The sequence below is a fragment of the Mustelus asterias genome, chromosome 13 (assembly GCF_964213995.1).
Source record: "Mustelus asterias chromosome 13, sMusAst1.hap1.1, whole genome shotgun sequence".
Taxonomy (NCBI): Eukaryota; Metazoa; Chordata; class Chondrichthyes; order Carcharhiniformes; family Triakidae; genus Mustelus; species Mustelus asterias.
The window spans coordinates 43,313,496-43,339,640 of record NC_135813.1 but is presented as its reverse complement, the minus strand read 5'-3'; the positions used below and the strand labels follow the sequence as shown (position 1 = coordinate 43,339,640).

Below are 26,145 nucleotides of genomic sequence, written 5' to 3'. Positions count from 1 at the left end.
GTCTGTCTGGAGATGGAAGAGCACTGTGAAACCTGCAATGTTTGGAAGGGATGTGTCCTCCTGCAATATAAATCTTCACAGCTTGGTTTGGTTACACTTTTGTTAACAGAAGCCAGCAGTTATTAAAATTGTTCCTAATTTTGTGTGACTGCTGGTGATGGTATACGTGGGGTAAAATATTTGAGATGTAGTATAGCACTGTAGCTGGGGTACCCGAGGTGACCAGCCCTGTGAGGGAAAACTCAGACAATACAAGAATCTCGAAGCCAGTGTTTCTGAACCAAAGATGTAACTTCATTTAATCAGCAGCTGCTAGGAGACCATCAGAGGGTCGAGTCAACTCTCGGGTAGAGCAGCTAGACCACTCTGAATAAATCTGACCTTTATAATTCTAAACAGAACAATCATAGGTTTTCTTCTCAATCATTCCCGCCTTACAATAGCTTAAAATCAATCATCTTTAATATACACATATCAATAATAATCCCTGTCATGCACCTCAGCCAATTGCATTTTATTATCCAGCAATATCTCATTTGTCCATAAAATCCAGACACTAACTCCCATCTTGGCTAAAGTCATTTCCCCGTTACCAGGTTACCCCAGGTGCTCTCTATAGGGGTCAAAGTGAATGTTCCCACCGAATCATTGCCAAACTGGATAGACACGTGATACCGTGTGTCGGGGCACATTTCCATCCTGAGTCTGGACAATGAATACACCTATTCATAAAGTTGCAATATGTGTTCCCACATGAGAACCTTTGCTAACTATGGGGTTGCCGGGGTTTTGATTCCGAACTATTCGCCTTTACTATCAAGCCTTGTGTAACCTTCGGCTAAAGTGAACAATAATTCATACAATGCTTAAAATACGTTAAAATATCGGCATATATGTTTTAAATCATCATTACTTGTTTAATTCCCTTACTGCATTCACACGTGTGTAACCTATTCTCTCGTTAGTTTACAGTCTTGTTTTAAGAATCATTTAACTCTTTGCTAGTTATTCTGTCAGAGTCTGAATATCTACTGTCTAAAAACCTTACTGATTTGTTAGAAATTTCCCACATCAAACACGTAGACAGCAGCAGCAATTCCTGTCAATTCGCTTTACCTGCTATATTTGTATTTAAGCATGTCTTACTTTTGATAGTGTGGAACTTTTAAACTTTCCTCTGTGCTGGAATTGTTCAAGGTTTTGTTTACTTCTATGCATTGCACTGCTCACACTGTCAACTGAAAAGGAGCAACATTTATCAGTTTTTAGTGAACAACGAGTCTGAATTGATTAACATTTGACTGCTGTGCTCCAGAATTGTGCATTCTCGGGTGCCTGTGACTGCAGTGAGCACTAGGTGAGGGGATTGCCACTCTAAATGCAAGAGCAGAAATGTTTTTGTAAGTATATTGTGCTGTGAAACAGTGCATGATGACAATTCCATCTGCTTTTGCAAGCATCTTCTATAATAAAATGTCCCAGTAGTGCTTCCATGGTGAAGTCTGGATTCCATGCATGATCTCTGTTAGTGGCTTCTGGAGCTGGGCTAAATGGCCATGCAGAGCAGAAAGCAGATACTAAACACTTGTAAGAGGTCTCACAATACCAGGTTAAAGTCCAACAGGTTTATTTGGTAGCACAAGTTTTCGGAGCGGTGCTCCTTCATCAGGTGACTCAGTTCATCAGCTGACTATGTCCTGGAATCCACTGCCAGGAAGAATTCAAAAGGAACATGGATAAATAACATGAAAATGAAACAAAAATGGGGCTACTGGGAAAGGACAGAAGAGTGAGACTAATTGGATAACTTTCAAAGTCTGGCAGACATGATGGGCTGAATGGTCTCATGTTCTATGATTTATAGTATGGTTGCAAAATCAGGTCAAATGGAATGGAGGGCCACTTTTTTACAGAGGTTGACAGCATAGAAACAGGCCCTTCGGCCCAACTTGTCCATGTCGCCCAGTTTTTACTGCTAAGCTAGTCCCAATTGCCCACATTTGGCCCATATCCCCCTCTACCCATCTTACCCATGTAACTGTCTAAATGCTTTTTAAAAGACAAAATTGTACCCGCCTCTGCTACTACCTCTGGCAGCTTGTTCCAGTCACTCACCACCCTCTGTGTGAAAAAATTGCCCCTCTGGACCCTTTTGTATCTCTCCCCTCTCACCTTAAACCTATGCCCTCTAGTTTTAGACTCCCCTACCTTTGGGAAAAGATGTTGACTGCCTACCTCCTTCAAACACTTCTCGAGATCCTTTGAAAGAAGCATTGCAAAGAGCTTGAGGGAACTGGGTGGTGCAATTGCTCACAGACACTAGCCTTTCAGCTCTGGTACCTGGGTTTATATCCAGGCCAGACTGGTGAAACTAAGTTCTTCTCTATTTGCTGGCTCTTGGAGTCCAATTTGCAATGTGTCTGAAAGTCTACATTTACACCCATTGTGTTTGAACTTAAAACACAGAACTGGACATTGATAAATTGCCACGGATGGTGGTATTTGAAATGGAAGAATTGCATTGTAGTGGTGGTGTTCTTAAGGGCAGAGTCGAGGGAGTTTAATATTTAACCATGTTTCATGAAGATTTTCAATGTCTGAAATATTAAGTGCTCCCAGTAACAAAATCCTTCACCTTGATCAGTGCTGAAAGAAATTGAAATAGAATGGGTTTCCTCCTAGTTCATGTAAAGGGTTAATTCTAATAATAGCTGCTCAGCATGTATGTAATGAGCTATGTCACAGTGATGTCACTGAGAGAAGATGTCTGAGAGACAGCTTAGAGAGAAACTCCAGCTATATCTTGGTCTTTCTTCTGTTAATATTTAGTGTGTAAATAAATGTGTTTTCATCAAAAGACCATGGCCTCCAGCAAGGTCCCTTAGAAACTAGAAGCAGAAGCAGGCCATTCGGCCCTTCGACCCTGCTCCGCCATTCATCTTGATCATGGCTGACCATCGAATTCAATGTCCTGATTTTCCCCCTCCCCCCTCCCATATCCCTTGATCCCTTTCGCTCCAAGACCTATAACTAATTTCTTCTTGAAATCACACAACACTTTGGCCTCAACTAATTTCTGTGGTAGTGAATTCCACATATTCACCAGCCTCTGGGTGAAGAAATTTCTCCTCCCCTCAGTTCTAAAAGGTTTACCCCTTATCCTCAAACTATGACCCGTAATTCTGGACTCTTCTAGAGTAAGAAGCTCACGAATGCCGAGATAAAACTGCAAAAAGTGTTCGGAGCAGTAAATGCTCAGCTGGGTTTTCTTTGGTTCAACGCACATGTGCCTGAATGGAGGTGGGGGGAAGGGGGTTGTGTGGTGGCAATGAGCAGAGAAGATGTCACAGGGAATTGTACACTCAGATTTTGGAGAGGTATCTACTTGTACACACGAGCACCTGTGAGGCCCCTTGGGACGGTTCTGTTATGATCGAGATACTATACAAAGACAATTTGTTGTTGAAATTGCTGTATCTTTTCATGAATTTGGTCTTGCAGTGCGAGCGCTCATGAATTGGTGATTTGTTTTAGGTGGTTACCCGACTCATTCACCTCCTTGGCCAAAAGATCCTCGGCAACCTGCAGCAAGTCAGTGGTCCATTAGTAGGTAAGGGCTTTAACGGCACTAAACTCTCCCCTTCCCCAATGTATTGAACAGACAGTAACTGCATGGCGAGTTTTTTTCCTCACAGGCTGTTGGAGATGGGGAGGAGAATGGTCCTACACCCAATGGAAATTGTGTTTAAATGAGAAAATGGTAACTTGTAGAAATATTAATGCATTGGATAAGGTGCCACATCAAAGGTTACTACACAAGATAAGATTACATGGTGTGAGGAATAACATAGTAGCTAAATTTGCTAATGACACCAAGATAGGTAGGAAAGTAAGATGTCAGGAGGAGTTAGAGTCGGCAATGGAATAGAAATAGGTTAGCTTGCAGGAAGCAGAGAGCAGGCATAATTGGGTCAATTTAGGGTCTGCAAGCTGTAACAAGTACTACAAGGATCAGTATTAGGGCCTCAACTGTTTACCATCTCTGTCAATGACTTGGATGAAGGGACTAATTGTACGGTCGCTAAATTTTCTAATGACACCAAGATAGGTAGGAAAGTAAGATGTCAGGAGGAGTTAGAGTCGGCAATGGAATAGAAGTAGATTAGGTGAGTGGGCAAAAATTTGGCAGATGGAGTATAAATGGGTTAAATGTGAACTTGTTCACTCTGGCGGGAAGAATGCCAATGCAGTTTACTAATTAAATGAAGAGTGATTGCAAATCTTGATGGTACAGAGGGATCAGGGTGTTCTGGTGCTTAAATCACAAAAGCTTGAAGTTTAAGTTTATTTATTAGTGTCACAAGTAGGCTTACATTAACTCTGCAGTGAAGTTACTGTGAAAATTCACTAGTCGCCACACTCCAGCATCTGCTCAGGTACACTGAGGGAAAATTTAGCATGGCCAATGCACCAGTGCATCTTTCAGACTATGGGAGGAAACCGGAGCACCCGGAGGAAACCCACACAGACATGGGGAGAACATGCAGACTCTGCACAGGCAGTGACCCAAGCCGGGAATCGAACCCGTGTCCCTGGCGCTGTGAGGCAGCAATGCTAACCACTGTGCCACAAATGGCCTACTCCTGCTCCTAAACCCTTTGTTTACCATTTTATAGGCTCTCAAAAAATAAGAGCTCCTCCCTGGAGATGTAAAAGTTCTTTTTAATTCATTTAAATTTGTTAATGAAAAAATATTGATGGGGCATACTACCCATTTGAATGATTCGACCAACCTCATTGACCACTCGTATTGTTGGTTCCAGTGGTTACAATATGCAATGTTGATTGAAATAGCAGGAATGCTGGTCTATCTTTAAAGTTCGGCTTCAGTTAATTAGTACCATGGTTCCATGAATTTTCCCCACTGATCTTGCCTATTGTTGTGGGGCTGAGGTTTGGCACCTGGACTGAAGGGTGAGGGTCTTCTGTTTGTTGCTCTCTCATGAGGTAGCACGGTGGCACAGTGGCCAGCGCTGCTGCAAGGACCTGGGTTCAATTCCGGCATTGGGTGACTGCCTGTATGGAGTTTGCATGTTCTCCCTGTGTCTGTGTGGGTTTCCTCTGGGTGCTCCGGTTTCCTCCCACACTCCAAAGATGTGTAGGTTAGATGGGCACAGTAAGAAATCTCTCAACACCAGGTTAAAGTCCAACAGGTTTATTTGGAATCACGAGCTTTCGGAGCGCTGCCCCTTCATCAGGTTAGATGGATTAGCCATTTTGGGTTACAGGGTAGGACGGGGAGAGGGTGTGGGTAAGTTATTTTCTGAGTCAGTGCAGATTTCATGGGTTGAATGGCCTCTTCTGCACTGTAGGGATTTGATTCTATGATATAATTGGTGTGGCTCTTGGCAATTGCACAATTTCTCCTCTGCCTGTGAACTTCAGAAGTAACTCGCAGATAAATATTACACAAACAAATACTGAGGATGCTGGAAATCTGAAATACAAACAGAAAATGCTGGAGCCACTCAGACATTGTTATCCTTGTATAGTTAGGGATGTTGCAGCCAGAAAAAAGCTTGTGAATCTAATCACCACGTTTTAGGCCTTCACAAAAGAAGCATGAAGGACTAAAATGCATCCATTTCATTTGCTTTAAGCCTATTTAAAATCAAAGTAATGTTGCATAATAACCAAATTCAGGGCTTTCAATCTCTCTCTAATTTGGGTTTCCAATTATCTATATCCTCGTTTAGCGCTGCCAAGTAGGGTGGTGGAGGCAGGCACGTTGACATCGTTTAAGACTTACCTGGATAGTCGCATGAGCAGCCTGGGAATGGAGGGATACAAACGATTGGTCTAGTTGGACCAAGGAGCGGCACAGGCTTGGAGGGCCGAAGGGCCTGTTTCCTGTGCTGTACTGTTCTTTGTTCTTTGTTCTCTTCATAATTAGAGTGTAGTATTCCCTGATCATAGAGCACTGTTGTTCATCTATTTGAATGTTTGTGGCTTGCCTATTCCAATCCTCTCTCGGCTGGTCTCCCATCTTAAAGTCTTTGTAAACTTAAATTCATACTCACACCAAGTTCCATTCCCCCATCACCCCTGTACTCACTGGCCTACACTGGCTCCCGGCCTGACAACATCTCCATTTTTTAGCATTCTTAGTCTTGTTTTCAAATCCCTCCATGGTCTCCTCCCACCCTCTGTATCTCTGTAAACTCCCCCAGCCCTCTGAGATACTTGTGTTCCTCCAATTCTGTCCTCCTGTGCATTCCCAATTTTAAACGCTCCACCATTGGTGACTGTGCCTCCAGTTGTCTAAGCCCCAAGCTCTGGAATTCCCTCCCTAAAATTATCTGCCCCTATAGGAGGGAATGAACAAACGGAGTCTTCCAAGACCATGTAGAGCTTCAACAAAAATGGCTTTATTCAACATGCATGAGGGAGAGCAGAACTCGTGGCTATAACTACAGCTTGCTTCCGAGCTACTCTACTAAGCATTGGTTCTTACAGATTCTTATACCTCTTTCTTTACATTACAAAGTGTTACATTTGCATTAGGTCATCATACTGTTACCTTGAATTGGTTACAGTTCTGTTTTTGATTATATTATGCGGTTCCATTGTCTTTTGTGCTTTAGTTTTAATCGTTCTCTGGACATCTCCTGTCTGCAATGTCAAAGTGTTGTGTTTGTCAAACTGATTTCGATGGAGTGTTAATTGTCCCATCTCCTGGATGCTTGATTAAGTTTTCAGAGGCACATTGCTTCCTCTAGGCCTTGAGAAGTGATGTCAATTCTCATATGGTTGTTGTAACCTTGGAATGATCCCATCTGGTGTGTGACTGTTTTAGTGCAGTCAAAGATGTAGTTATTTGTATTTTGCCCTGTCTGCCTGCAGTGAGTGTGGATGCTACAGTGCTGTCTGTTTAACCCTTTCCACACACTCCTCTCCTGCTGCAGCCCACACTCCCTGGGTTTTGCCCTCCTGCAGCCCCTCTTTCCCCCACCGCTCCTTGGATTCATTAATTACTATCTTATCTTTATGTCTTGTGGCCTTGAACTCATGCCAAGCAGAAACACCTCCTTTTCACGTCCCCTACCAAACTCCTGTATAATTTTTAAAATCTCAATAAGGTCGCTGCTTGGCCTCTTGTTAAGAGAAAAGAGCCTCATCCTGTTCAGTCATTCCTAATAGTTATAACCTTTAAGTTCTGGTATAATCCTTACAAATTGTTTTCTGCATCTTCTCCAGTAACACTATATCCTTATTTTGTAATGTGGAGACCAGAGCTCTGCACAGTAATCTGCTAGGCCTAACCAAGATTATATACAAGATTTAACATCATCCCTCTGATTTTCAATTCTAACCATTCAGAGATTCTTCTGGTTGGAGCTGGTATTCTGGGAATGACTCTGGAACTGTACAGAGCTCTCAGTCTAAGACTTGGCGAAGCTAAGCTTGGTTCCATGCAGTCAAACTGAAGGCTGTACCTTTTGCCTGCTCTCTTTGAGCCAGGGTATTACTGCATCGAAAAGGGCTGCCAAAGGAGCAGTGGTGTGCATGGCATGTGTCAGCTGTGGCTCAGTTAGCAGCACTCTCACCTCTTGAATCAGCAGGTTGGAGGTTCAAGTTCCACTTCAGAGACTGGAGCATTGAATGATCTGAGCTGACACTCCGGTGTGATACTGGCAGTGCTACAGCTGAGGCCCTACCTGCCTTCGCAGCTGGATGCAAAATACACTATTGCGCAGATGAGCAGGGAAGATATCCCTGGTTTTCTGGCCAGTGTTTATCCCTTCATTAAACATCACCGGTAAAGCAGATTATCACCCCCGGTAGTGCAGCACTCCCTCCGTACTATATCGGAGTGTTAGCTGAGATATGCTCAAATCCTAGGAGTAGAACTGGAACCAGCAACCTCCTGATTCAGAGGTGAGTGCGCTCCCACTGAGCTGCAGTTAACATGGCGACAGGGAGCATCAAGGTACAAACACCACTAGGTCCACCCAATTGAAAGCACCTTTCATTGGAAATGATGGTGGCAGAACCATCCTAAATCTATAACCAGCAAGATGGCAGTCACCAAAGTTTGCAGTTTGCCTTTGAACCAGAGTGTCCCTATGATCTGAATGGTGACAAAACTGGGAGGCATTGGCAGTGTAGTGGGCATCAACAAAGCCACAATTTTGTCATTACAATGGCTGTCCAGTGTCTCACTCAAACCTCCCTGCCAACTCGCGTTAGTCCATTTCCACCGGATTTTTGAGCCATTTTGTTTCCCTGCATAAATGGTGATTTTTATTAAATGTTACAGAGCTTGCCATTATCGAAGCATTGGTGTCCATAATGCCATAGAAGCCTTGTAAATATTAAGTCCTTCCTCTCATACATTGCCTTTTGCTTTGCATCTCTCATGCTCACTTTCTCCATTTGCTTGTTCACTTTGTCCTGAGCAAGTGCTTCCCATGTCCCTGTTCTCTGTTTCTATCATATTCACACTCGCTCTAGTGTTCACTCGCTTTCACGTTCCTGCTCTCCCTCTCCTGATTGCTCAATGGCTCTCCCCATCTCACCCTTTGCTTTCTTTCTTCTCCTCTTACTGTTTCCTTGTGCTTAGTTGCCCACACATTTAATTCATCTCTCGTGTGGTCTTAGTCTCTCTTTCATAGAAACATAGAAACTAGAAGCAGGAGTAGGCCATTTGGCCCTTTGAGCTTGCTACACCATTCATTATCCCTTGATCTCTTTAGCCCCAAGAACTATATCTAACTTCTTCTTGAAATCACATAACGTTTTGGCCTCAACTACTTTCTGTGGTAGTGAATTCCACACATTCACCACTCCCTGGGTGAAGAAATTTCTCCTCACAGTTCTAAAAGGTTTACCCCTTATCCTCAAACTATGATCCCTAGTTCTGGACTCCCCCGCCATTGGGAACATTCTTTCTGAATCTACTCCGTCTAACTCTGTTAGAATTTTATAAGTTTCTGTGAGAAACTCTTCTAAACTCCAGTGAATATAATCCTAACCGACCATCCCAGAAATCAGCCTGGTAAACTTGCGCTGTGCTCCTTCTGTAGCAAGGGCATCCTTCCTCAGATGACTGCACACTCCAAAACTGCACACAATACTCTCGGTGTGGCCTCACCAACGCCCTGTACAATTGCAGTAAAACATCCCTATCTCTATACTCAAATCCTCTTGCTATGAAGGCCAACATACCCTTTGCCTTCTTTGCTGTCTTTATACCAGCATGCTTTCAGCGACTGATGCACGAGAACACCAAAGTCTCGCTGAGTGTCACCTCCCTCAATTTACACCCATTCAAGTAGTAATCTGTCTTCCTATCATTGCTACCAAAATGGATAACCTCATATTTCTCCACATTATACTGCATCTGCCATACAGATGCCCACACACTCAGCCTGTCCAAATCACGCTGAAGCATCTCTGCATCCTCCTCACAGCTCATTCGCCCACCCAACTTTGTATCATCTGCAAATTTGGAGGTAATACGTTCAGTTCCCTCTTCCAAATCATGAATATATAATGTGAACAGTTGGGGTCCTAGCACAGGTCCCTGCGGAACCCCACTGGTCAATCTGAAAAAGACCCATTTATGCCAACTCTTTGCTTCCTATCTGCTAACCAGTTTTCTATCCATCTCAAGACATTACCTGCAACCCCATGTGTATTAACTTTACATAGTAGTCTGTTATGTGAGACCTTGTCGAAAGCCTTCTGAAGGTCTAAAGAAACCACATCCATTGGTTCTCCTCGATCAACTCTACTAGTTACATCCTCAAAAAATTCCAGTAGATTCGTCAAGCATGATTTCCCTTTTGTAAATCCATGCTGACTTTGTCTGATTATACCACAGCTTTCCAATTGCTGAGTTATGAAATCCTTGATAATAGACTCCAGCAACTTCCCCATTAGACTCACATGTCTATAGTTTCCTGTTTTCTCTCTATCTCCCTTTTTGAATAGCAGGCTTACAAAGGCTACCCTCTAATCTGTAGCAACCAGTCCAGAGTCCATAGAATTTTGGAAAATGACCATCAATGTATTTACTATTTCCAGGGCCACTTCCTTAAATACTCTGGGATGCAGATTATCAGGCGCTGGAGAATTATCCACCTTGAATCCCATCAATTTTCCCAAAGCCATTTCTGTACTGAGGCTGACTCCCTTCAGTTCCTCACTACAACATGTTTCTCTCAGAACTTCTAGTACATTATTCATGTCTTTCTTCGTGAAGACTGAAGCAAAGTACAAATTTAGTTCCTCGGCCATTTCTTTATTACCCATTCAGAATTCCCCCGCTTCTGACTGTAAGGGGTCTACATCCGTTTTTGTCAATCATTTGCTATTTACATATCTATAGAAATTTTTACAGTCAGTTTTCCCCTTAATTGGTCCTCCTTTGCTGAATTTTAAACTGCTCTCACTCCTCTGAACTATTGCTTTTTCTTGCCAATTTGTATGCTTCTTCCTTGAATCTGATGCGATCTCTAATTTCCCTTGTAAGCCATGGTTTGGCCACAATTCCCTTACCACTCTTGTGCTAAGTAGAAATACACAACTTCTAGCGTTCACCTATTTGTTTCTTAAATGCCTGCCATTGCCTGTCCACTGTCTTTCCTTTCAGTAATGTTTCCCAGTCCATCATGGCCAATTCATGCTGCACACCATCATAGTTACCTTTATTGAGATTCAGGACCCTGGTCTCAAAATCAACTTACATCGCTCTCCACCTTGACGAACAGTTCTATCATGCTGTCCTCCTCTCCAACACAGCGTTCACCATTCTCTCTTGCGTCCTCCCACTCTTGCTGCATAGCCCCTCCCTCCTGATCACGGAGTCCTGCCCCATCCATCTGCTCACGGCCCCCCTCCATCTTCCTGCTTGTTCAGCACCCCCCACCCTCGCGGGGTTCCCCCATCCTCCTCTTTGTGGTTCCCCCCCTCCCCCCTTACCTGTGAGCCCACTCTGTCAAGCAGGAACCTCTCCTCCTCCCAGGACTCCCATCCTGTTTATACCATCAGATAGATATGAACATTCATATTAATGAGCAGCATTAGTTAGTCATTCATGCACTCAAACATGCTTCACCATATCATAAGATCATGACTGATTTGATTATGTCCTTAACTCTACCTTCCTGCCTGGCCCTGCTACCCTTTGACTCCCTATTGGCCAAAAATCTATTTAGCTGCCTATAATTTTCAAATCTTTGACAGAAATGCAAAGGTTGGATCATGGAGCTAGTCCATGTAAGGATTTACCTTCCATGTGGGTAAATGGTTCTAATGACACTTATCCATCCAGCTCCTTAGTGTTTCATCCCCCTTGCTTTCATTTACCGATCTAATTCTGATCAGAATCCTGGAACACGCTCCCTAACCGCACTGTGGGTGTACCTACACCACATGGATTGCAACGGTTCTAGAAGGCAGCTCTCCACCACCTTCTCGAGGGCAATTAGGAATGGGCAATAAATGCTGGGCAGTCAGCAATGCCTCCATCCCAGGAGACCTTCGTATCATCAGGCTATAAACCCATAAATGAACAGCCATAAACATTGGATTACTGTCTTAATTGTGCTTTAAAAATATTACATTCAAATTCTTTAATGCTCGGGGGTAAAGAGACTGCCTGCTGTATCACTGGGTCACGGTGGTCTATAGGGAGAGGAAACCTCTACCAGTATACTTGCTGCTGAATAGTGTTGTGTGCGATCAGGATTGGACTTGTATATCACATCATTGCAGTACGTAGGTCTTCACACATTTGCTGACCCAGGTTCATTCATAAAAATCAGCCACTCGAGGATCCAATGCGCCACTGTCTCCCATTTGACTTTAGCTTAGTAAGACTCAGAACGTTGGACAGGGCTGTATGGTACAATGCTTAGTATTGACCATGGTACTGCTTCTCCCAGCTCCAGCTGTACCCTGGTGGTAACAGAAACGCCAGCACACTGTGGAGGTATGAGAAGTGGTTCAGTACTGCCAAAGCTCTTGCTTGTCATTGCGTTAGCTAACTTCAGTAAAGGTTATTATTTTCTCTGTGTAAGGTCGTGGCTTGGGAATCCATACTGTGAGCAACAAATTGGAATCGGTGGGGAATCCTGCTAGTAATCTCGCCACAGTCGCCATCTTGCCAGTATCTGATGATGTTCCCATTACCGCCTTCACTCTGGAACTTCGACATGCTCTCAGTGCCATAGGTAAGAAACAATTCCAATAATTCTGTTGATTACATAATGCTGTATACAATGCACTGCCTGAATCTATCTGTAGTTTATATACTATACTCATCGTGCACTTAGAATGAGTGCATCACTAGATTGGCTGTATTTATTGACCTGAGCGAATTTAATGGTCACCTGATATTGAACAGAAATCTGGTGTAGGGAACCCCAGCTAAGAGCTGCAGTGCCCCTAAAGGACATTACTGAGTGCTAACACAGACACCTGCAAACAGAGGATAGCAGAACCAGTCGCTGAGGTGTCTCATTTATAACTTTCAACGTTTTGAGCACCCATTAATTTCACACACGCATTTGCACATATTTTTTCTGTGTTCCTGCTAAAATATTTAAAACTTCCAAAGATACTCGGCACAAGTATTGCTCGGCACAACATCGTGGGCCGAAGGGCCTGTTCTGTGCTGTACTGTTCTATGTTCTATGATACTGTATAATGACACAGTGCGATCTAACAAGCACTGATTCACCCCTGGAGACCCCCAAACAAATACACTTTCATCCCCAGAGACCCCCAACAAATACCCGATTCCCCCCAGAAACCCCCAACAAATACTGATTTCGACCCCTCAACAAACCCTGGCGCACATTGGGCAGTCCTTGATTTAATGTCCACAAAATGATGTTTTCCAAATTATGTTTAGGAAATGTTGTGTCGAACAGAATCAGTATTTGTGGCAGTAAGTGTGGAAGAATAATGAGAAGTTGGATGACTAATACAGAAATCTGACCCTAAGCCCTGCTCAGACCTTGAGACTTCCAGGTTGAGACCATCTGTAAACCAATGGAGTACTGACCAGAGAACGTTGTGAAGCAGCCAACAGCACATTGTCTCATTCCTGAATAATACTGCTGAATAATCACAATGCATAATGTATTCATCTTGTGAGCGCTGAACCTGTTTCTGACTGATAGAGATCACCTTGTGCAAAAGATAGAAATTGTACAGATTTACCAGCACCAGAGGGAGGTTTCCTTGGCCGAATTTCAGTTGGTGGAGAGAAATTTCAGAATCTGATTTTTTTTTTTTGTGAAAATATTTGAGTAACTTTTTGGTGAAGCTGATAATGATACAATGCACTTGTGTTCGTAGAAACCATCAGTGTTACATTTCCAGGTAATTAGTGAATGAGAACAGGAAAGGAGTGAAACCTTTCTCTCTGTGGTAAGCTGACTGCTCACTGAAGCCCGCTTGATGCGGTGGGCTTTCATTTTAACTTTTCTATTGGTAAATCTTATCCAGGGGTAAATGAGAAACTGCTTGCAAGTTGCTGTCTTTCCAATGGCCAGAAATCACCTGTGATTTGCTGTTATGGTTTTATTGATGACCTCCCACCATCCTCACCCCCACCCCTGGCCAGCAAAGTATGCTTTTAAGCAGCAGGGGTTAGTCTTCAATCTCTCTAGACCCTAAAGTCTGGAATTCCCTCTTTAAATCTCTTTGCCTCTCAACTTGTTCTCTCCCCTTAAAGCACTTCTTAAAGGCTATCTTTTTGACTAAGCTTTTGTTCTCCTAATCTGTCCGTCCTTTGTTCTGTTAATTGTGTGCTAAATTGTGGCGGGTGAAACTAGAATTAGGGGGCATGGCCTCAAAATAAGGGGGAGCAGATTTCGGACTGAGTTGAGGAGGAACTTCTTCACCCAAAGGGTTGTGAATCTGTGGAATTCCCTGCCCATTGAAGCAGTTGAGGCTACCTCATTGAATGTTTTTAAGGCAAAGATAGATTTTGGAACAGTAAAGGAATTAAGGGTTATGGTGAGTGGGCGGGTAAGTGCAGCTGGGTCCACAAAAAGATCAGCCATGATTTTATTGACTGGCGGAGCAGGCCCGAGAGGCCAGATGGCCTACTCCTGCTCCTAGTTCTTATGTTCTCTTGTTCGGGTCGGGGTCGATTATCCTCCAGTTAAAGAAGACAATTTGATCAGTTGGCAGTTTTATTCACACTGGATTTCATGACTTCAAAGAGATAGAAGGAACAGTGACTTTGTAGTGAATCTAACAGTTGCAAGGTTACTCCATACAATATTAAGTAAACCACACGTGAATTTTAACTCAAAGCACTCATTCAGATATTTAGAATCATTGAATCATAGAAAATTACAGCTCAGAAACAGGCCTTTTGGCCCTTCTTGTCTGTGCCGAACCATTTTTTGCCTAGTCCCACTGACCTGCACTTGGACCATATCCCTCCACACCCCTCTCATCCATGAACCCGTCCAAGTTTTTCTTAAATGTTAAAAGTGACCCCGCATTTACCACTTTATCCGGCAGCTCATTCCACACTCCCACCACTCTCTGCGTGAAGAAGCCCCCCCTAATATTCCCTTTAAACTTTTCTCCTTTCACTCTTAACCCATGCCCTCTGGTTTGTTTCTCCCCTAGCCTCAGCGGAAAAAGCCTGCTTGCATTCACTCTATCTATACCCATCAAAATCTTATACACCTCTATCAAATCTCCCCTCATTCTTCTACGCTCCAGGGAATAAAGTCCCAACCTATTCAATCTCTCTCTGTAACTCAGCTTCTCAAGTCCCGGCAACATCCTTGTGAACCTTCTCTGCACTCTTTCAATCTTATTTACATCCTTCCTGTAACTAGGTGACCAAAACTGTACACAATACTCTAAATTTGGCCTCACCAATACCTTGTATAACCTTACCATAACACTCCAACTTTTATACTCGATATTCCGATTTATAAAGGCCAATGTACCAAAGGCACTCTTTACGACCCTATCCACCTGTGACATCACTTTTAGGGAATTCTGTACCTGTATTCCCAGATCCCTCTGTTCAAGTGCACTCTTCAGCGTCCTACTATTTACCCTGTACGTTCTACTTTGGTTTGTCCTTCCAAAGTACAATATCTCACACTTGTCTGCGTTAAATTCCATTTGCCATTTTCCAGCCCATTTTTTTAGTTGGCCCAAATCCCTCTGCAAGCTTTGAAAACCTTCCTCACTGTCCACTACACCTCCAATCTTTGTATCATCAGCAAATTTGCTGATCCAATTTACCACATTATCATCCAGATCATTGATATAGATGACAAACAACAATGGACCCAACACCGATCCCTGCGGCACACCACTAGTCACCTGCCTCCACTCAGAGAAGCAATCCTCCACAACCACTCTCTGGCCTCTTCCATTGAGCCAGTGTCTAATCCAATTTACTACCTCCCCATGTCTACCCAGCGACTGAACCTTCCTAACTAACCTCCCATGAGGGACCTTGTCAAAGGCCTTGCTGAAATCCAGGTAGACAACATCCACCGCCTTCCCTTCATCCACTTTCCTGGTAACCTCCTCGAAAAACTCTAATAGATTGGTCAAACATGACCTACCACGCACAAAGCCATGTTGACTCTCCCTAATGAGTCCCTGTCTATCCAAATATTTGTAGATCCTATCCCTTATCACACCTTCCAATAACTTGCCCACCACCGACGTCAAACTTACTGGCCTATAATTTCCCGGATTTCTTTTGAAACCTTTTTTAAACAACGGAACAACATGAGCCACCCTCCAATCATCCGGCACCTCCCCCATGAATACTGACATCTTAAATATGTCTGCCAGGGCCCCTGCAAGTTCAACACTAGCTTCCCTCGATACCCTGTCCGGTCCTGGGGATTTATCCACTCTGATTTGCCTCAAGACAGCAAGCACCTCCTCCCCTTTAATCTGTAAAGGTTCCATGACCTCCCTTCCTGTTTGCCCTATTTCCGTAGACTCCATGCCCGTTTCCTCAGTAAATACGGATGCAAACAAAACCATTTGGTATCTCCCCCATCTCTTTTGGTTCCATACACAGTCTACCACTCTGGTCTTCAAGAGGACCAATTTTATCCCTCACTGTCCTTTTGCTCCTAACATACCTATAGAAGCTCTTTGGATTTTCCTTCACTCTGTCTGCCAAAGCAACCTCGTGTCTTCTTTTAGCCCTCCCGATTTCCCTCTTAAGTAGCTTCTTGCACTTTTTATACTCCTCGAGCATCTGATCTGTTCCTTGCTGTCTGTACATTTCATACAACTCTTTCTTCCTCTTAATCAGTGTTACAATCTCCCTCGAGAACCAAGGTTCCTTATTCCTATTTACTTTGCCTTTAATCCTGACAGGAACATACAAATCTGCACTCTCAAAATTTATATCCTTACCAGAGAACAGCCTGTGCCAATCCACACTTCCCAGATCCCTTCTCATTTCATCAAATTTGGCCTTTTTCCAGTTCAGAACTTCAACCCGAGGACCAGATCTATCCTTATCCATGATCAGATTGAAACTAATGGCATTATGATCACTGGATCCAAAGTGTTCCCTCGCACTCACATCCATCACCTGCCCTAACTCATTTCCCAATAGGAGATCCAATATCGCATCCTCTCTAGTTGGCACCTCTATATACTGATGTAGAAAATTCTCCTGAACACATTTTACAAACTCTACCCCGTCTAAACCTTTAACAGTATGCGAGTCCCAATCTATATGTGGAAAATTAAAATCCCCTACTATCACAACTTTGTGTTTCTTGCAGTTGTCAGCTATCTCTCCGCTGATTTGCTCCTCCAATTCTGGCTGACTATTGGGTGGTCTATAATATAACCCCATTAATGTGGTCATACCTTTCCTGTTTCTCAGCTCCACCCATTGGGCCTCTGTAGACAAGCTCCCTAATCTATCCTGCCTGAGTACCGCTGTAACATTTTCCCTGACCAACAATGCCACCCCCCCACCTTTTATCCCTCTGCCTCTATCCTGCCTGAAACAGTGGAACCCTGGAGCATTGAGCTGCCAGTCCTGCCCCTCCTGTAGCCAAGTTTCACTAATGGCTATAATGTCATATTTCCATGTGTCTATCCATGCCTTCAGCTCATCTGCCTTCCCCACAATACTCCTGGCATTGAAATAGACACACCTCAAAAGGTTATTTCCACCACACTCAACCCTTCCATTTGTGATTTTGCTTGAACTAACCTGTCTTTTTACCCCTGCTTCACTATCTGCTCTGGCACTCTGGTTCCCATCCCCCTGCAAATCTAGTTTAAATGCTCCCCAATAACACTAGCAAACCTCCCTGCAAGTATATTTGTCCCCTTTGCTCTTTGTGATTTTGGAACAAAGCCTACAGTTGCTACTCGGATGGATAAAATATTTTTTCTAGAATTACTTGACTGCTGGAACCAAGTACGGGCAGTAGAAAGCACAGAGGCAAAATCAGTCTTCGGAAAGAGGCAATTTGGAATGATTTTTTTGAAGTGAGTTGGAAATATTTTCAGATCAAGAAACCACAGACTTCAGTATTGGGGTGGGTGTTCCTACAAGTTATTAAAATGGGCAATGTGTTGCACTCAGTATATTGCATATAGTACACAGCTAATGTCTCATAGTGCTTCTTATAGGGAGTTGGAGGTTTTATAAAAGATGTATTATCAGAGACGCTGATTTGTCAGCTCTGGATGTAGCATTGTTCAAGGAGCAGTGGGAACATCCTTTAGTCTAGAGGTGATGCAGAGAGAGGTTCGTGTAGCAATGGAGCAGACTCTGGGATCACTGAAAGTGTCCATCTTGCAGCATCGAGGCGGGGGGGCGGCGGGGAGGTTAATGTCTGGCTGCAGTGGGAAGAGGGGTTGAAAGCAAGCTTAAGGCGCGGTCCGAAAACAGAAAATGCAGGAAAATCTCAGCAGGTCTGACAGCATCTGTGGAGAGAGAATAGAGGCAACGTTTCGAGTCTGGTTGACTCTTCATTGGAGCTAAGAGAAAAGAAAATCAGAAGAGATTTCTATATGAGCATGGGGGGAGGGGGGGGGAGTTGTAATTATACAAAGGGAATGTAAATGATGATGAAGAAGGCTGAGAAAGGTGTTAAAAGTGTCCATAAAGTGATCAGAATATGAGTGTGGCAGAACGGAGGTACGGATTGTTAAGGAGACTGCCTGACGAATGTGGCAGTTGCACTGAAGGTGGGGATGGGGGGCTGTGGTGGGGGTGGGGGCAAAATGGAGAGTGAGAATAGAGAAGTGAAAATAATGAAGGACGATAAAATGGATGAAGGAAATGAAATGAAATAAAATAAATGGAAATGGGGTGAAGGTGGAGGAGAGAGTTCATGCTCTGAAGTTGTTGAACTCAATGTTCGGTCCAGAAGGCTGTAAAGTGCCCAACCGGAAGATGAAGAGCTGTTCCTGCAATTTGCGTTGGGGTTCAGTAGAACATTGCAAAAGACCTAGGGTGGACATGTGGACAGGAGAGCAGGGTGGGGTGTTGAAGTGGCAAACGACAGGAAGGTCAGATTCCAGCATCTGCAGTATTTTGCTTTTATCTTGAGGAGCGGCGATTTGTTTTTGCGAGTGCCTGTAAATGATTTGTGTTTCCGCAGTTTTAATAAATCACCGATTCTTGGCGGAGTACTGGGTGCCAGCAAAGAGGGGAGGAGCTGGGTCAGGGTATGGGGCTGGGTGAATGGGTGCAGGCAGGCATTGGGTAAGGCGGCAGGCCAAGCAGGATGCGTGACATGTAGAAAAGCTGCAAAGTAGTGAAGGTGGAGGGGAGTGGAGAGCTGGAAGCTTAAACTGAGGGCGAGCTGGGGTTGTGAGCTCATTGCGCTTTTGATATCGATTTTATCAAATATATTTATCTTTTGTCTGATGCCTATGTATATGCAGATATGTGCATATATTTATATTCACGTGTGTGCAATCATGCACACAAGAAACAGAGAACATAAAACATTGGTGAAGAATTATAGCAGCGTCATCAAAGCAAATGCAGTCTTTGCCAGGTTATTCGGCATACCAGCTGACTGTACATCCGTGTAGAAATCTAGGTCAATGGAAAGCTGTACAGCTACAGCCCAGTAACAGTGTGAGTTCCCCTGCTCCTGCCTTGTTACCATTCCCCCAGTCTGTGCACAGAGAAGGGAGCCAGCCAGATTCGAGACTCCTTCCTAGCTGCTGTCGCAGGAAGTTGGATTTTAATGGTCGCCACATGCTCTTTGTGCGACTGCTGCTATTTGGAATCAGTGCTGGGAGCTTGAAGAGGTGGTCCATTTTCAGAGTGAGGAGTGTTAGCAGTAAGTTGTAGAACGTGCTCCCTCAGGTGCTGACAGGCCTGCAATATGTTTGCAAGGTTTTCATACTTGTGTAAAGAGTTGAGGATGTAGGACTTCACTTTACCTTGTTTCTCATAAATATTAATGTAGTAAAACATTTAGACAAGTTTTCAGTTTTTTTCTATGTCTGATATCAGTAACTTGAGCAGGAAAAATGTCACTTAAATAAAGTTGCCATTTGCCAAGTGGAAGCAAGGGCCGGATAATTTGCACTTTATGATTAACTGACTAATGGATAGAAAGGGCCTGTTTGCAAAGAGTGTTGTCTAAGGTAGCACCACCCAATTTAGCTGAGTCGCTCTTGCAGACAAGATGAGCCAGCAGACCTCCTACACTGTAAGCATTTTATGATTCCGGGTCATATGACCCTGAGCTGTAGCACTGAAAGGTCACTGGTTGTAACCCTAGTTGATACAGACCAAAAGTGAATCCTGACCTGTGCAAAGTTAGCCGATCCTAATCACTGTAACAGTAAAATATTTTAGTGCCCTTAGGAGTAGATGAGAAACCAGCCAGGTTTCTTGTCCTTGGTCACTAATCAGTGGTCTATATAAATAAATATATAGAGATGTCTGAGTGCTTGCTGATGTCAAACGAGAACAGGACCGGTTTCTGATTCTAACCACATATCCATGCCATTACTAAAACCACCTCTTTCCACCTCATTAACATCACCCACTTCCACCCCTGCCTCATTTGCTGCTGAAATTCTCATTCATGCCGTTGTTACTTCTCGGTTTAGCTATTCCAGTGCACTCCTGGTTTGTTCCCTCATTCTACCATAGAACCATAGAAAATTACAGCTCAGAAACAGGCCTTTTGGCCCTTCTTGTCTGTGCCGAACCATTTTATGCCTAGTCCCACTGACCTGCACTTGGACCATATCCCTCCACGTCCCTCTCTTCCATGAACCCGTCCAAGTTTTTCTTAAATGTTAAAAGTGACCCCACATTTACCACTTTATCCGGCAGCTCATTCCACACTCCCACCACTCTCTGCGTGAAGAAGCCCCCCCTAATATTCCCTTTAAACTTTTCTCCTTTCACTCTTAACCCATGCCCTCTGGTTTTTTTCTCCCCTAGCCTCAGCGGAAAAAGCCTGCTCGCATTCACACTCTCTATACCCATCAAAATCTTATACACCTCTATCAAATCTCCCCTCAATCTTCTACGCTCCAGGGAATAAAGTCCCAACCTATTCAATCTCTCTCTGTAACTCAGCTTCTCAAGTCCCAGCAACATCCTTGTGAACCTTCTCTGCACTCTTTCAATCTTATTTACATCCTTCCTGTAACTAGGTGACCAAAACTGTACACAATACTCCAAATTTGACCTCACCAATGCCTTATATAACCTTACCATAACACTCCAACTTTTATACTCGATATTCCGATTTATAAAGGCCAATGTACCAAAGGCACTCTTTACGACCCTATCCACCTGTGACGTCACTTTTAGGGAATTCTGTACCTGTATTCCCAGATCCCTCTGTTCAACTGCACTCTTCAGAGTCCTACCATTTACCCTGTACGTTCTACTTTGATTTGTCCTTCCAAAGTGCAATATCTCACACTTGTCTGCGTTAAATTCCATTTGCCATTTTTCAGCCCATTTTTCTAGTTGGTCCAAATCCCTCTGCAAGCTTGAAAACCTTCCTCACTGTCCACTACACCTCCAATCTTTGTATCATCAGCAAACTTGCTGATCCAATTGACCACATTATCATCCAGATCATTGATATAGATGACAAACAACAATGGACCCAACACCGATCCCTGCGGCACACCACTAGTCACAGGCCTCCACTCAGAGAAGCAGTCCTCCACAACCACTCTCTGGCTTCTTCCACTGAGCCAGTGTCTTATCCAATTTACTACCTCCCCATGTATACCTAGCGACTGAACCTTCCTAACTAACCTCCCATGAGGGACCTTGTCAAAGGCCTTGCTGAAATCCAGGTAGACAACATCCACCGCCTTCCCTTCATCCACTTTCCTGGTAACCTCCTCGAAAAACTCTAATAGATTGGTCAAACATGACCTACCACGCACAAAGCCATGTTGACTCTCCCTAATAAGTCCCTGTCTATCTAAATATTTGTAGATCCTATCCCGTATCACACCTTCCAATAACTTGCCCACCACCGACGTCAAACTTACTGGCCGATAATTTCCCGGATTTCTTTTGGAACCTTTTTTAAACAACGGAACAACATGAGCCACCCTCCAATCATCCGGCACCTCCCCCGTGAATACTGACATTTTAAATATGTCTGCCAGGGCCCCTGCAAGTTCAACACCCTCCATAAACTGCAATTCATCTCAAGTTCTGCTGTCCATATCGTTCCTTGCACCAAGTCCAGTTCACCCATCACTCTGTGATCGCTGACCTGTATCGGCTCCCATTTAATCAGTGCCTCAATTTTTAAAGTTCTCATTTGTGTTTTCAGATCCCTTCATGGCCTCACCCCTCCGTATCTCTGTAAACCTCATCAGACTCTCAACCCTCTGAGATAGCTGTGTTCCTCTATATATCTGGTCTCCTGCACACCCCTGCTTTTCCAGTGTTGGTGACTGTTGCTTCAGCTGCTGAGACTCTGAGCTCTGGAATCCCCTCCTTAAAGATTTCTCCCACTTTTGGCCTTCTGACTCGATACCTTCCAAGCAGCTTGCTGTCAAACTTTGATAATGTTCCTGTGAAGGTTTTTGTGACGTTACTGAGTTAAATATGCTACGTAAATACAGGTTGTTGATGGCACAGAGGTTGAATAGTCAATTGACCCTTATCATCTAGCTTTACACATCAATAATTGTCAGCTTGAGGCAGCAAAGGGTTAAGAGCACTCATAAAGCAGTACCACGGCGTGAGGCTGTGTCTCAGACAGGGTGGAGGATAAAAATCGAAGAGAGAAATATTTTTTTAAAAGTATTGGCGATTACCTGAACGTTGATCTGCATTTTTATTGGACTGAATGCATCTGGTGTGCTGAGGTGGATTGTACCAGGATGTACCAGAATGGTGAAACCATTGATGTGAGAGCATGTCGTGAGAAATTGGCGTGTAAGAATGATGAAGCTGCTGTTCCAATCACCATGAGGGAACCGTAAACCAAACTCCCAAAATGAAGAAATTGCCAACAAATTTTACTACTTGTAAGTTTTACTTTGACACGAATGAGAACCCAACAGAAATTAAACATGAATGGACAGGAAAATTATACTTCCAAATAAAAAGGGAAATTTCCCTTTCGTCGAAACAACATCTTCCACAAGCTTTCCCCTTCATCATGTATGGCATTGCATAGCTACACAGTTCCCCAAATGCAGTTCTTTATATGCGGAGGATAGGTTCTGGAATACTATATGACAGCAACCTTCACCTCTGGGTTCCCCGAGTACAGTTATTGTCAACAGGAGACACTTCTGCGGTCCCTGTCTTTCTTGGGTCACGACACTCCTGATAGTATGGCTCTCCAGAATTCCTTTTCAACTGCCGGGGTGGCACAGTGGTTAGCACTGCTGCCTCAGAGCACCAGGGACCTGGGTTCAATTCCCGCCTCAGGTGACTGTGCGGAGTTTGCATATTCTCTCCATGTCTATGTGGGTTTCCTCCGGGTGCTCCGGTTTCCTCCCACACTCGAGATGTGCAGGTTAGGTGGATTGGCCATGCTAAATTGCTCCTTAGTGTCCCAAGATGTGTAGGTTAGGGGGATTAGTGGGGTAAATACTTGGGGTTACGGGGAACAGGTCTGGGTGGTGTTGTCCCTTAGTGTCAGGGAGATTATGTGGGATTGCAAGGATAGGGTCTGGGTGGAATTGTTGTCAGTGCAGACTCGATGGGCCGAATGGCCGCCTCCTGCATTGCAGAGATTCCATGATTTTATTCTATGACCAACTGACACCCCCAGTTCATTGTTTGGCCACTTCTGGTAAAACTTCTGTTAAAGTCTCGGCTATTCACACAACCTTCAAGGTTTCAGATCTTTTTAGCCTCCTTACACAGTGCCTCCAAGAGCTCCTGAGACTGTGCATGAATTGCCTTCTGCCTCCAGCTCTCCCTTTGTGTCTGCCAGCCACACACCCTTCCCTCCTGTTGGTCCTGCCCCCAGATCCAGAACTGTGAGATCATATAGAGCAGCATCTCTTGTGAGTCAAAAAATTACAATTGATCTCTTTGCAATTCTTACAAACTCTTAAGAAAATACTTTTCAACCATTCTTAAAAACAATTACAGATTTCACAGACATTTTAAAGAAATTACAAATTTGCTGTACTATTTTCTGGTCAAAGGTTGTCACTATTGGTGTGCAAAGCTTAAATGAATGAAGAGCTATTGGTGAAGCTGCTGGATAACGTCTGTTGTTTTACAGAGTTGGTCGGGATGAATCATTGCTCCAGTTTCACAGTTACTTTCATTGTGATTTCTGGATGTTTTCTCTTTTATGTATCTCTGTTTAGCTGTGTTGTTGCTCTCTTCCTCTGTTCCCATCACACTTTCATCACTGTTACTCTCTGTTCCTGGTGCACTTCTGCCCCTGCGCTCATTTGTAACCCATCTTTTCGTGCAGCCAAGGCTTCCTTGGTTAGGGGATTTTCACAGTAACTCCATTGCAGTGTTAATATAAACCTACTTGTGACTAATAAATAAACTTTATTTTACTTCTTTCATTGCTGTCCATTCCCCACATTTCTGTAGAAAATGTGGTGAAATCATGAGACTTATAGTTGCACACTAAGCTCCAGTGACCATTAGTTGACTGTGTGATAATCTGCCTACCCACTGTCATTGTGTGGAGCATAAGAACCACAAAATAAGTTGCTTAGGATGGAATAACTTGAACATAAGATTTTACATGTTTTCAAGAAAAATGTGTTTTCTCTGGTGTTTATGTCAAGAAGTACCAAGATGCCGTGGGTGTCAATACAGGCTCCAAATATTTGTGGATTGGGGTTGCAGGATTGGGAGGAGAGCAGTGTTCATTTCCTCCACTGCTGTCCCACCCCAGCCCAGTGTTGAATCAAGATGAGAGGCTTGTACAAGCCGCGTTATTTCTGATGAACAGCTGTGGCATGTAATTGCATCAAATTTACAGCCCAAAATCAGGGTGGCACAGTTAGCACTGCTTCCTCACAGCGCCAGGAACCCGGGTTCAATTCTGACCTTGGGTGGCTGACTGACTGTGTGGAGCTTGCATATGTTCACATCCCACCACAGCAGCTGGCAGAATTTAAACTCAGCTAATAAAGCTGGAATTGAAAGCTTTCCTCAGTAATGATGAAACCATCGTTGAACGTTGTAAAAATCCATCTTAAAGGAGCAGATTTAAAGGTGTGCCTCAGGGATCGGTGCTGGGTCCACTGTTACTTGTCATTTATATTAATGATTTGGATGAGAAATTAGGAGGCATGGTTAGTAAGTTTGCAAATGACACCAAGATTGTGGACAGTGAAGAAGGTTATCTAGGATTGCAATGGGATCTTGATCAATTGGGCCAGTGGGCTGACGAATGGCAGATGGAGTTTAATTTAGACAAATGCGAGGTGATGCATTTTGGTAGATTGAACCAGGGCAGGACTTACTCAGTTAATGGTAGGGCGTTGGGGAGAGTTATAGAACAAAGAGATCTAGGGGTACATGTTCATAGCTCCTTGGAAGTGGAGTCACAGGTGGACAAAGTGGTGAAGAAGGCATTCAGCTTGGTTTCATCGGTCAGAGCATTGAATACAGGAGTTGGGATGTCTTGTTGAAGTTGTACAAGACATTGGTAAGGCCACACTTGGAATACTGTGTACAGTTCTGGTCACCCTATTATAGAAAGGATATTATTAAACTAGAAAGAGTGCAGAAAAGATTTACTAGGATGCTACTGGGACTTGATGGATTGAGTTATAAGGAGAGGCTGGATAGACTGGGACTTTTTCCTCTGGAGTGTAGGAGGCTGAGGGGTGATCTTATAGAGGTCTATAAAATAATGAGGGCCACAGATCAGCTAGATAGACAATATCTTTTCTCAAAGGTAGGGGAGCCTAAAACTAGAGGGCATAGGTTTAAGGTGAGAGGGGAGAGATACAAAAGTGTCCAGAGGGGCAATTTGTTCATACACAGGGTGGTGAGTGTCTGGAACAAGCTGCCAGAGGTAGTAGTAGAGGTGGGTACAATTGCATTTTAACAGTTAGATGGGTACGATGGGTATAGAGCGATATGGGCCAAATGCGGGCAATTGGGATTAGCTTAGGGGTTTCGAAAAATAAAGGGCAGCATGGACAAGTTGGGCCGAAGGGCCTGTTTCCATGCTGTAAACCTCTATGACTCGATGATTATCTGGTCTGGCCTACACGTATCTGCAGACCCACAGAAATGGATCTTCCCTCTGAAATGGCCGAGCAAGCCACTTAGTTCAAGGGCAATTAGGGATGGGCAATGGACTCTGACCTTGCCAGTGACATCCACATAGAATCATAGAATCCCTACAGTACAGAAGGAGGCCATTCGGCCCATCAAGCCTGCACCGACGACAATCCCACCCTATCCCCGTAACCCTACTATTTACCCTGCCAATCCCCCTGACAATAAGGGGCAATTTACAATGGCCAATGCACCTAACCTGCACATCTTTGGGCTGGGAGAGGAAACTGGAGCACTCGGAGGAAACCCATGCAGATACTGGGAGAACGTGCAAACTCCACACAGACAGTGATCTAAGCTGGGAATTGAACCCAGGTCCCTGGCACTGTGAGGCAACAGTGCTAACCACTGTG

At 43.9% G+C, this 26,145-nt stretch overlaps 1 protein-coding gene across 1 annotated transcript in view; it reads left to right on the top strand.

Moving 5' to 3' along the window:
• The window catches only part of pnpla7b (patatin-like phospholipase domain containing 7b), a 320,408-nt gene that overhangs the window by 132,104 nt on the left and 162,159 nt on the right, over window positions 1-26,145 (top strand). Inside the window, exons 20-21 of the mRNA XM_078226670.1 lie at window positions 3,535-3,610; window positions 12,087-12,239. Coding sequence (XP_078082796.1) covers window positions 3,535-3,610; window positions 12,087-12,239 — 229 coding nt within the window. The remainder of the gene's footprint in view (window positions 1-3,534; window positions 3,611-12,086; window positions 12,240-26,145) is intronic.